Source organism: Ovis canadensis, chromosome 24, assembly GCF_042477335.2.
Source record: "Ovis canadensis isolate MfBH-ARS-UI-01 breed Bighorn chromosome 24, ARS-UI_OviCan_v2, whole genome shotgun sequence".
In the NCBI taxonomy this organism is placed as follows: domain Eukaryota; kingdom Metazoa; phylum Chordata; class Mammalia; order Artiodactyla; family Bovidae; genus Ovis; species Ovis canadensis.
The window spans coordinates 26,829,091-26,841,632 of record NC_091268.1 but is presented as its reverse complement, the minus strand read 5'-3'; the positions used below and the strand labels follow the sequence as shown (position 1 = coordinate 26,841,632).

General features: G+C 51.8%; 1 protein-coding gene across 1 annotated transcript in view; it reads right to left on the bottom strand.

The window, feature by feature from the left end:
* Positions 1-11,716, bottom strand: part of SHISA9 (shisa family member 9) — a 350,409-nt gene extending 338,693 nt beyond the window's left edge. Inside the window, exon 1 of the mRNA XM_069569411.1 lies at positions 10,714-11,716. Coding sequence (XP_069425512.1) covers positions 10,714-11,399 — 686 coding nt within the window. The 5' untranslated portion in view covers positions 11,400-11,716. The remainder of the gene's footprint in view (positions 1-10,713) is intronic.
* Positions 11,717-12,542: the final 826 nt, after the last annotated feature.

Below are 12,542 nucleotides of genomic sequence, written 5' to 3'. Positions count from 1 at the left end.
ACCCACTGCAGCCAAAACAATAAAATAATCAAATAAAAATAAATAAAGGCAGATTGAGACACTATCAAGTTTAAAAAAAAAAAAAAGGCCAGAGTTCTCACCACATTCTCTAAAGATTTCTCTCCAAAATTTCAAAATATTTGAACTTTCAACAGGATAGCAAAGTAAATGATCAGGGTGGCTATCCGTGAATTAGGTCAGCACTGCCATCGGCAGATTCCCTGGCTCCTGCTGAGTGCCAAAATTCATGAAATTCACCAGAAAGTCAAGGATACTTTTCCCCAAGGCAGCCCCTCCCAGAGGAGGCATGAGGACAGGGATTCTTAGAGCCTCTGTATCCTGGACAAGGTGTCTTCAAGGTGTGGTCCACTCACTCGGGGAATGCCTAATATAGTTTGGCAGTGGGGGAAGGAAATATGACAACTTCTGTGTATGGTCTTTAGTCATTAAAAATAAGAAATAAATGTGTGAACTGAGGCTGGAGCCCTCACTTGGAACACCCATGTCAGATGGTGAGAATCAAGAACCTTGGACCAAGGTGCCAACCTTGTCAGTGACATCATCCTTAGGGTACATCAGCTGTGCTGTAGTTACATATACCCCCAAAGGGATGTGCAAGCCAAGAATCTAGTTGTACCAAGCTAACCATCACTAGGTGGACATGGGGCTTAAGAATGTTCCCTCATAACAAAACCACAGCCCGGAGACAATATTGATGACACAAGGGCAGGAAATGATAGACTGGGCCCTCTCCTCTTCAACAGCGTCTCAGGAGGTTAGAAAAAATGATGGCCTATTCAGATCAAAATGAAGTCAGCCAAAAATAATTCACACTCTCATGAAGAATATTCAAAATATGGATCCATGTATGAATGATGAGCTTCATCCTCAACACACATTAGTGTGTTACTACACAAAGTCATCACCATAGGCAACAAATTGTAAAGATTTGTTTCACCTTCAGTTCTGTTTAATATACCTGCTCTTATGTATGCTTTAGAGTCTATCTAAACAACAAGGTCCTATTATATAGCACAACATTCAAAAAATGAAGATCATGGCATCCAGTCCCATCACTTCATGGCAAATAGGTGGGGAAACTGATATACTTTATTTTCTTGGGCTCCAAAATCACTGCGACAGGGACTGCAGTCAGGAAATTCAAAGATGCTTGCTCCTTGGAAGAAAACTTATAACAAACCTAGAGAGGGTATTAAAAAGCAGAGATATCACTTTGCTGACAAAGATCCATATAGTCAAAGCTATGGACTGTCCAGTAATCATGTATGGATGTGAGATGGACCATAAAGAAGGCAAGTACCAAAGAATTGATGCTTTTGAATTGTGGTGCTAGAGAAGACTCTTGAGAATCCCTTGGACTGCAAGGAGATCAAACCGATCAAACCATTCAATCCTAAAGGAAATCAACCCTAAATATTCATTGGAAGGACTGATGCTGGAGCTGAAGCTCCAATACTTTGGCCACCTGATGCGAGTAACTGACTTATTGGAAAAGACCTTAATGCTGGGGAAGACTGAAGGCAAGATGACAAGGGGCAGCAGAGGATGAGATTGTTGGATAGCATCACTGACTCAATGGACATGAGTTTGAGCAAACTCCAGGAGATGGTGAAGGACAGGGAAGCCTGGCATGCTGCAGTTCATGGGGTCACAAAGAACCAGACATGACTTAGTGACTGAACAACAACTATAGCACAGGAAACTATATTCAATATCCTGTGATAAGCCATGCTGCTGCTGCTGCTAAGTCACTTCAGTCGTGTCCGACTCTGTGTGACCCCATAGACAGCAGCCTACCAGGATCCCCCGTCCCTGGGATTCTCCAGGCAAGAATACTGGAGTGGTTGCCATTTCTTTCTCCAATGCATGAAACTGAAAGTCAAAGTGAAGTTGTTCAGTCGTGTCCGACTCTTAGCGACCCCATGGACTGAAGCCTGCCAGGCTTCTCCATCCGTGGTATTTTCCAGGCAAAAGAGTACTGGAGTGGGGTGCCATTGCCTTCTCTGAGTGATAAGACATAATGAAAAATAATATGAAAAAGAATATATATAACTGAATCACTTACTGCAGAAATTAATACAACATTGTAAGTCAACTATCTTTCAATAAAAATTTTAAAAATAATAAATGCTATAGTGTACCTAATAACTGTTGGCTAGTATGTGCATATATCGTGTATGTTAGTCCCTCAGTCATGTCCAACTCTTTGGGACCCTATGAACTGTAGCCTGCCAGGCTCCTCTGTCCATGAAGTTCTCCAGGCAAGAATACTGGAGTGGGTTGCCATTTCCCTCTCCAGGGGATCTTTCCAACCCAGAGATCGAACCTGGGTCTCCTGCATTGGAGTCAGGTTCTTTACCATCTGAGCCACCAGGGAAGCCCATATATTTTGGTGTATACTAAAACCCAGGTTACAAATAGGGATGTGTTTTTTTTTTTTTAATTTAGTGAATTAGTGGAAATAACCAACTATGTACTACAAACCAAACTAATGCCCAAGGAACTGGTATTTATGTGTAGCACACACTCCGAGTGCTTCTCAAACTTGAATGTGCACACGGATTACCTAGGGGGTTTTTGTTAGGACGCGGATTCTGATTCAAGATGTCTGCAGCAGGCCCTGAGATTGGGGGCCAGGTGATGGAGAGACCACTGGTCCACACTCGGAAGAGCAAGATCCTAAAGGTATTGTGATGGTGAATTTTATGTGTCAGTTTGACTGGGTGCCACAAGGTGACCAAAGATTATTCTGGATGCCCGAGTGGATGTTTTTGGGTGAAATTAACATGTAGATTGATAGACTGAGGAAAGCAGACTGTCCTCCACAGCATGGGTGAGCCTCATCCAGTCGGTTGAAGACTGGAATAGAACAAAGCCTCATCCTCCCCCAACAAAGAGAATTTTCCTGTCTGATGGTCTTCAGACTGGGACATCAGGTCCTCATGGTTCTACAGGGACTTATAGGCTTTCAGATTCAAACTGGGACCTTAGGACTTCCCTGGTGATCTAGTGACTAAGACTCCATGCTTCCATTGCAGGGAGCATGGGTTTGATCCCTGATCAGGGAAGGCAGTGGCACCCCACGCCAGTACTCTTTTGCCTGGAAAATCCTATGGATGGAGGAGCCTGGTAGGCTGCAGTCCGTGGGGTCCCTAAGAGTTGGATACGACTGAGCGACTTCACTTTCACTTTTCACTTTCATGCACTGGAGAAGGAAATGGCAACCCACTCCAGTGTTCTTGCCTGGAGAATCCCAGGGACGGGGGAGCCTGGTGGGCTGCCATCCATGGGGTTGCACAGAGTCGGACACGACTGAAGCGACTTAGCAGCAGCAGCAGCAGGGAACGAAGATCCCACATGCTTTGAGGCACAGACAAAAAGTAAAAAAAGAAGAAGAAGAAAAAAAAAAAAGGACCTTGACTCTGCAGATTTTGTCCCTACCAGCCTCCATTATCATGTGTGGCAAGTCTGTATCTCTAGATAAGTAGCTAGTTAGACAGATCTCCTAAAGATTCTGTTCCTCTGGAGAACTCTGACTTAATAAAGGCACCTTATTGAAGAAACTACACTTTTCCTCGATATCCCTTAACCCAGTTCCAAACAGCTGAAAGACTGCCATTTCTGAGGGTGAAGATGATGGAATACTGGCAGTTTCATAAGGTTCAACTTAGTGTCTATTCACTTGTACATTCCCTTGGACATCACCCATCTCCTGCCATGGACCATGAGCTCTGTGCCTGCACTATTCCTCGCAGTCTCACAGGTCTCAGTCCAGTGCTGGATCTGCTACAGGTACTCCATAAACACCTACAGAATGACTGCATCCATGAGCAAATGAATGATGGAATGAGGAGGTACCTTATGTCACGTAAACCAGGATGTCAGGCATCAGAACTCCTATGCGCCAGGTACTATACCAGGACTCAAGTGACAGATGGGGAAAGACTGCATTCCTTACTGTGAACAATAATGGAAGGAGGCAGATGATAAACTAGTAAACCAGTACATTAGTAAGTTCATTTAAGACTGTGATGTGAAATGAAGCAAATCACATTGAGTGATGGGCTGGAGGGAGTGGGGGAGCATTGGTAAATAAGCCTAGGGGATCAAGAACAGCTTCTCAGGCAAGGTGACACTGAGCTGAGACCTGAATGCTGAGAAAGGGCCAGCCAGAGAATCTGAGGCAAACCAACACAACTCCAAGGCAGCAATGAGCATGGCATATCTGAGGAATGAAAAGAAAAGCCTGCATCCCTTTTCTTTCCAATTACAGTGAATAAATAAAAGACCCCAACATCGCCAAATACAGCTTAGAGTTCCAACATCTTGCTTCGAAGCCTCCAGGGGTTCCAAGGCCTGAACTGTTTTCTGACTTTTATACACTTGAATGGGATTCCTGAGATTTTCCTCTTGTACCAGAAGCATCATTTGTTTTTCAAGGACCTGAGGGCAATGGACATGAGGTTACTCTCTGGAGTAGTGGTTATACGGGTGTAGCCATGTGTCCAAATTCATCAAACTACACATAGTTTGTGTACACTGTATGGTGCAAATTAGACTCCAGTGAAGTTGGTTTTTTAAATGCAGGGTCTCAATGCCCAAAGAGAAACAAAACATATTCTGCAAGGAAAAATAATTTAGATAGCCAGTGGGAATTTTCTATATGATGCAGGAAGCTCAGGCTGGTGCTCCATGACAACCTACACAGCTGGGATGCGGTGAGGGGTGGGAGGGAGGTTCAAGAGGGAGGGGACGTAGGTATACCTATAGCTGATCCATGCTGATGAATGGAAGAAACCAACACAACATTGTAAAGCAATTATCCTCCAATTAAAAACTAAGATTAAAAAAATAACTTAGAGACTTTTTGTGGCCAACAGCATATGCATTCATGGGCTTCTCCAGCCTGGGCAGCTGGTGGAAGCCACAGGATAACCATAAATGTATAAGAAAAGGGAGATGGGGGGGAGCTGCAATAAGAGAGAAAAGGCAAGAACAGGAGGGACATTTATCACTCGATGCCATTTCTTTGCAAGAGACTCAAGTGTTCGTGAAGCATGTTTGAAAAACACATGGGACATGGCGCTATGTAATTTGCCACTTGGATTTCTGACTGTTTGAAGGTGGGCAAGATAATGACATGCGTTCCCTACTGGCTTCAAATGTAAAGAGCTTCAAACAGGCATTCCTGCCCTCACTAATGCCTTTGCCAAGAGGGCTGGCCCTGCCAGGGGCAGATGCAGGAAACATCCATAGTCTTGATCTGACTCGGGCTCCTTGAACCAGCCCTGATGTGTGCACTCTTATTTGCAGGGCATCAAGCACCTCTCTGTGATCGGCAAAGACTGAAGTCCTGGATGTCAGTGCTTCAAGGCAGTGCAGCCTGATGGTCAAGGACCCGTGCCATCGCTTCAGACTGTCTGGGCCTGAAGTCCAGCTCCTCCACTTCCTAAAGGATTGTGCATCCTCTTGAAAAGCAATCTGTGCCTCTGTGAAAAGCAGATTGTCATAAAGCTGACCTCCATGGGACATGAAATTAAATGAGAATTTACACACAAGCTTATGTAAAATAGCAGACCCAGCAAGTGTCCTTGATTATTAGCCAGGCCAATGAGGGGGTGTGGGATGGATTGGGATGGACGTATATACAGTACTATGTATTAAATAGATAACTAATGAGAACTTACTGAACTTGCCACTCGTCCTGCTAAAATTCGATGCAAGTCCAGAGAGGTGACGAGACTTGGCCAATGTCACGCAGCTAAATAGACATAGCAGAGCAAGCACTAGGCACAGAGTTCCAGACTACAACTTCACCTCCTTCCATAGATAAGGGGGAGAAAGTTCCAATAATAAGGATGATGATAAAGGGCAATAGTAACTGAGCAGTTACTCTGTGGCAGGTCCTGCTCTATGAGATTCCTAAGCTCAGTCTCAGTGAGTCTTCACACAGACCTATGACATAGGGACCCTCTTCATCCCATTTTTAAAGATAGGAATCTGAGAATCAGAGATGAGCCACAAATTTCCCAAAATTTCACACTATTAAGTGGCTGAGCTGGGACTGAATCTGGAGCCATTTGACCTGAACCCATTTCTCTTCAGGTCAGCCCAACGACCTCTCTGGGGACTGCAGGGAACATGACTGACTGAACTGGGGACCGGGGCGGGGGGTGGGGGCAAGTGAAATTAACCTGAGGGGGTCCTAAAGGGAACAGATGCCGCTTGAAAAGACAGGTCCAGGGTTACCAAAATCTATTGGCTTCTCAAGAGAAATCATAAAATCGGGATTTCTCTGAGAAACCTCCCAGTGTTTTAAATGTTGGTCACTGGTTCTAAGTTGGTTTTAAAACACTATACACCATAGAGACTAAAGAGATTTCACAGCCAAAAGTAGTGAGCCTTGACCGAAATCCTGGTTTGAAAACCCAATCTCTAAAAGACATTTCTGGTGTATGACTGGGAAAACAGTAATACAATTGGCTATTTGATGATGGTATGGAATTTTTGTTCCTTTTTGGGGGCAGGATACTGGAACTGTGTTATGTGGGAGAAATGTCCTTGTTCTTAGGAGATCCACACTAAAGTATTTAGGGATGAAGTGTCATATCTGCAACTTATTTTCAACTGCTCCAGCCAGAAAAAAAGGAAAAAAGAGAGGAAGGAAGGGACGGAGGAAGGAAAAAAAGGAAGGAATGAAAGAAGGAAGAGGGAGAGAGAGAGAGCCATAAAGCAAACGTGACAAAATACTAATAGCGATTCAATCTAAACGAGCAGTTTTGACTGGGAGTGACTCCACTCCTGGATGACTTTTGGCGATGTCTGAGGACATTTTAATTGTGTGTGGGGGCCACCTGCACCTAAGGGGGCAGAGTCCTGAGATGCTGCCAAACAGCCAGCAATGCACCAGACTGCATCCCACAACAGAGAACAATCAAGCCCCAGATGTTAGGAGTGCCAAGGGGAGGAAACCCTGCTCTAGATGAAAGATCTACTGAAGTTTATGTTTATCCTTCTTTCAAGTTTTCTGTATGTTTAAAATGTTTCACAATAACAAATTGGGAACAACTTAAGAATTCATGCGTGCATGCTGAATCGCTTCAGTCGTGTCTGACTCTTTGGGACCCTATGAACTGTTGTCCCCCAGGCTCCTCCGTCCATGGGATTCTCCAGGCAAGAATACTGGAGTGTGCTGCCATGCCCTCCTCCAAGGAATCTTCCAGACCCAGGGATCATACCCGTGTCTCCTGCATCTGCTGCGTTGCAGGCGAATTCTTTACCCACTGAGCCACCTGGAAAGCCCAAAAATAAGAATACAGACATAGAAATATGTTGCACACCAAATAAAATAGGTCCGCATGGTTTGGGACCATTTGGTACCCACCATTTGTGGTCACTTCTTCCAATAAATAGTGGTTGAATGTGGCTGTGGTTATATCTGCTGTAGAAGCTTCTATACAGTTTTCTCCACATCACAGGCCAGCCCTGCACATACTCTGGAATTGCTGTCTCTCCCCATTTTCAGTCCTAATCAGCGCAGAAGGAAGCAGGCGATGTGCCCAGGCCTCTGAGCCTGGAAACTGACCTCGTCAAACACAAGCACACTGGTCACTAGGAGCAGTCAACGGTGTGACGTGGGAGCAGCACATGCTGTGAGTCTTTGAGAAGGTACCCTCAGGTGAGGTAAGAACAAACTTCCCACCCCCGTGACCCCGCAGCTTGAGAAAAAATGAATGAAGAGGCTGCAGCCAGCAGGTTAATTTCACCTGAAAGCCACCGTACAGTCTCTCTGATGCAGAGTGTGGCGTGCTGGACCCAGCCAAACATCCTATGGTCCATGCAGGCAAAAGCGAATGAGCCATGGCTGGGATGTGAAATGATTAACTGCATCAGTAAAGCAGGATGCACTTGGGGAGTACTTGGGGCAGCCCCTAGCACCATGGAAACACACCCAAAGGCTACACAAATGGGGAGAACCAGCAACAGAATGTCAGTAAGAGTCACACTGAATGAATCCATCCACCCTCCATCCGGGAAAATGTTCCCAAGTCAAGTGTGGACCACTTTACACAAGCCGTTCAGGGAGGTGGTAAAAAATGCAGACTTCTGAGGCCCAGATAGATGGATTTAGAATCTCTCTGGATCAAGTGCAAGACTGGGCATTTTAGGAAGCTCCTCAAATTCTGATGCTCACTCAACCTGAAAACATCTGCCCCAGACACAGCTGACACCAGGGGAGTAAGGAATGAGCAATTTTCCGTGTGACCTTGAGCAAGCTACCAACCTCAACTATGATTTGCTTCTATGTAATAGAGAATTAGCACCTGTCTCATCACTGGGCAAACTAAATTATGTTTACACACACAGACACACACACATCCCTGGTACAGTGCCTGGCACCCAGAACTGTGCTCAGCAATTGTTACTTCCTTTTCCTGGACAGTGACTGACTGAACACCATAAAGCCTGGAGAGATATACAGAAGTATAGATGCACAGACCCCACCCTAGAGATCCTGATTTGAACCATCTAGGGTGGGGCCCCTGGCAACAGAGTTTTTTTAAAAAAGCATTCCAGGTCACCCTAAACGTCAGCCAAGGTTGAAAATTATACCTTGGGAGTCATCAGTAAAAATCAAGCATTCTTTCTTTTCAGGAGTATGTACCTTCACTCCAGCCTGGAATTCTCAAAATGTATGCAAGGAGAGCCTGTGTTGGGGCTCTGCAACCTCAGGACTGGATACCCCCTAGATTCCACCTCCAAGGAGACATTTCCCGGTACCTGTAGAGGAATGTGGCTGCAGCCTGCTGGGCTGGAGTAAACAGAGCTGCAAGGGGGCAGGACCAGGAAGTTTCTCCCACAGTTGCCCAAGGTTAGTGCTCCTCCCCAGCTTCCCACCTGCCTCCTCCTGCCTCTCCACCCCCATCCCAACCGAACCAGGAGGAGAGCTCCCAAAGCCCTAGTTTGCAACGCAAAGGAGATTTCAGCAGAGGAATTAAGTCGAAATCTGCCAGGCACCCTACCCATCCCTGGGTGAATTTCCCTACCGAAGCAACAGTCGCTGCCGCAACCCTGCTTCCGAGTCTCGCTCGCAACACCAGACCCTTGGCGAGGACAGCGAGGGGACGTGAAACCGCAGGCCCGTGGGGTTGGCGATCGGGCACCTTGGGGTGGCGGGAGGTGGGCGGGGCCCGCACTTGACTCTTTTGGTAGGTCAGGCTTTCTCGAAACCCCTGGGGTGGGGTGGGGGGGGGTGGCGGGGGTGTGGTTCTGTGCCTCTTGATCCCACCATCCATCCACACCTCCCTGCTAACCCAAACGGAGAGGAACTTCTCACCTCTTTCTTCCCCCAAATTCTTCCCTTGGAGTGGGGAAGGGGGGGGGGGAATCATCTGATAATCTGCATATAAATAGAAAATAATTACTAGTGAGGTGGTGGTGATGTTCCTCGCCTATTTTTGGTGGGTCTCTTTGTTGAGATTTTTTAGGCAGGCACACGGAGCGCGTGCAGACACACGCGCGCGCACAGGCAGCCGGAGGTGCGGGGTGTGTGTGTGTGTGTTTGGGGGTGGGGGAGAACACATGGCGACTCTTGCGCGTATACGGGAAGAGAATAAACCTTGTTCCCCAGTCACCCGGCTGTGTGCACGCGACCCCGCTCTCTTCACCACCCTCCCCCATCCCTCCTCACCCCAGCCCGGACCCCACACCAACCCCTGGCCTCTCCCCGGCCGGGGGTTGCATCCTCCCGTCTGCGTCTTCAGCCTCCAAAGTTACTGGGTTGTGCGAATCGATTTAGACACTCGGGGGAAAAAAATGGCAAATAGCTCCATTAATCCCCAAATGCCTTCTCCCATCTGCTGCGACTTGCTCGTGCTGGGACTTGCATAATGAACAAGGCAAAAGGGAAAGTTGACGAATCAGGGTGTCTGGGGGGGTGAAGGCACGCTGGGAGGGGGCTCCGGCCCTGGGAGGCCACACCAGCCCGCGCAAAGGGCGCAGCGCCACCGCTGAGGTCGCTGCCCCCGGCAGGGAGAGGAGGCGGCTGGAGAGAGGGACGAGGGGGTGATGGGGGATGCGGGGGGCGAGGTCCCAATTCCAGGGACCTGGCAGCTCGGCGGAAAGCGAGGCGGCCGCTCCGAGCAAAGCTTTTGTTCTCGCCCTCCCCGCACTCTCCACCTCCCTCGCCACATTTTCGCGAGTCTTACGAGTTGCAGGCGGCACACACTCCTTGCCTCCCTCCCTCCCCCCACCCCGCACACACGCGCGCGCGGGCTCACACACGCCCCTCTTCCCTTTCGGGCTCGCCGGCCCCTGTTTACCTAGAGGGTAGTATGCGGAATCCGAAGGCTGGACCACCCCCCCTCCCCAAAACCCAAGACTCCAAAGGCACGGGCCCCCAGGCTGTGTGTCTCAAGTCCGCTGCAATTCTCGGCGGGAGGGGGCGGCAAGAGAGAGGGGGTGGCGGGGGAAGACACCCCTAATCCACACACACACTCTCACATCCACACCTGTGCTGAGCTCCCCGTCCCTCTCTGCACTCCCAGCCCAAGTTGGCTGCCCGGGTGACATTCCCCCGCGGAGAGGCCGGGCTGGAGGGGGAGCGCCATTGCCTCCGGGAAGGTGGAGAAGGGAGGGGAGCGGGGGAAGAGCGGCGCCCGGGGAGTGGGGGGACGGGGGGCGGCAGCCCACCTGGACATGTGCTCCCTTTGGGGCCGGTGCGCTTTCTCCAGCCCCAGCTTGGTGAAGATGCCCACGAGCACCATGACGGCCACCACCCCGCAGATGATGTAAACGATCAGGTTGGTCTTGTCCTTGGTGGGGTCGTGCAGGGGGTCGTCCTTGCGCGCGGGGGGCTTGCCGGTGTTGAGCCAGAGCGGAGTGTCGTAGTTGGTGCAGGTGCTCTGATTCAGTCGCCGCTTCTTAAACGTGCAGCAGAACCGGAAGCCACAAGTCCCGCAGCAAAAGATGAAGTCGCCCGAGCTGCAGTTGAACGGCGGGTCCCACTGGCCCATGACATCGAAGTAGCCCCGGCAGAAGTCCGGCGTGGGCGCCCGGGTCGGGGGCGCGTCCGAGACCCCCACGCCCTCGCCGACCTCTCCGGAGGCGGCCCCGGAGCGGTTGCCCCCTGTCAGCACCACCACGCCGCCCAGCTGCGCCAGCTGCCCGTGCCCCGCTCGTTCCTGCGCCCGGCACACGCGGGCGCACAGCTCGGTGAGGAAGCAGCCGAGGAGCAGCCGGAGGACGCGGCGCATCGTGTCTCCCAGCCCGGGCTCGGCCACTCGGCCGCCGCTGGAGCCGCTGCAGCCGCCTCTCGAGGCGCGGCCGAAGCTGCCGAGGCTGCTGCCGGGGGCTGCGAGCCGCCGCGGGCCGCACATGCAGGGAGCGGCGCGGGGCGCTCGGTGGTCGGCGGCCACTGCGCTCGGCTCAGCCCGCGTTCGCCTCCAGCGCGCCGCGCGCCGAGGGGCCGGCCGGGGAGGAGCGCGCCGGGCCGGGCGGGGGGAGGAGGAACGGGGGCCAGCGCGGGGTGCAGGTCCGGCTGGCTCCCGGGGGAGGCGGGGGCCGGAGAGCAAGGGCGAGTCGGGCGGTGCGCGCCTCCCCTCGGCCGGCGGCTCCGGACTCGCCGCCCCGCGCCCGCTCGCAGGATCCCTGCTCACCTCTCCAGCTCGCCAAGTGCGCGGGAGAGAGCGAAGCGACACTTGTGGAATGAAGGGAGGGCAGGAGGGAAGGGGGAGGGGGAGGAGGGCGGGCAGAGGAGGCGCGGGGGGGAGGGGGCGGGAGCGAGCTCGAGAGGGGCGGGGGCGCGGGAGAGGTGACTCCGCCGGGCGGGCGGGCGGGAGCCAGGCGGGGGGCGTGCGGAGCAGAGCCGGGCTGGCGCGCGGACAGGAGCGAGCTCCGGCAGCCGCAGTGGCTGAAGGCACAGCTCGGATTTCCCGGCAGGTGGGGGACGGCGGCGGGACCTCCCGCGCCCTCACTGGGCGGGAGCCGCGGCTCCGACCTGTTCGGGGCGCGGAGGCGGCTCCGCCCGTGGCTTTTTCCCGGGTGCGTGCGCAGGAGCGGCGTCTCGAGTCGGCCCACCGGGGAAAGAGGTGTCTCGAAGGGTTGAGGGACAGACCAGGTAGCTTCCACTCCAAGACGGAGTGGGGCGCGATCTGATCAGGATCGTCCTTCCCAGGTGCCCGGGGGCTGCCTGGCCCTTTCCCGGGCCCTGCCCTCCAACCCGAGGCTCCCCCCGCCCCCGCACCCTTCCCCGGCTAGGTGGACTCCCGGGGCCCAGGCGAGGACCAAAGCAGAGCTGGGAGGGAGCCTGGGCCCGGCGTAGGCACCCCGAGGAGAGGGGCTCGGGATGAAATAAAGTCAAAGAAATGCAGGGAAGGTGAGACGATGACCTGGCCCCAGAAGGTCTTTCCTTGGGACGCGCTCCCAGGCCCCTGGACCTGCCACTTGGTCCCTCTTCGCCTCCTTCCCCGCGCTCCACAGGAGGGCCACACCGCGGCGCCGCCTCTGCGCGCCCAGATCTG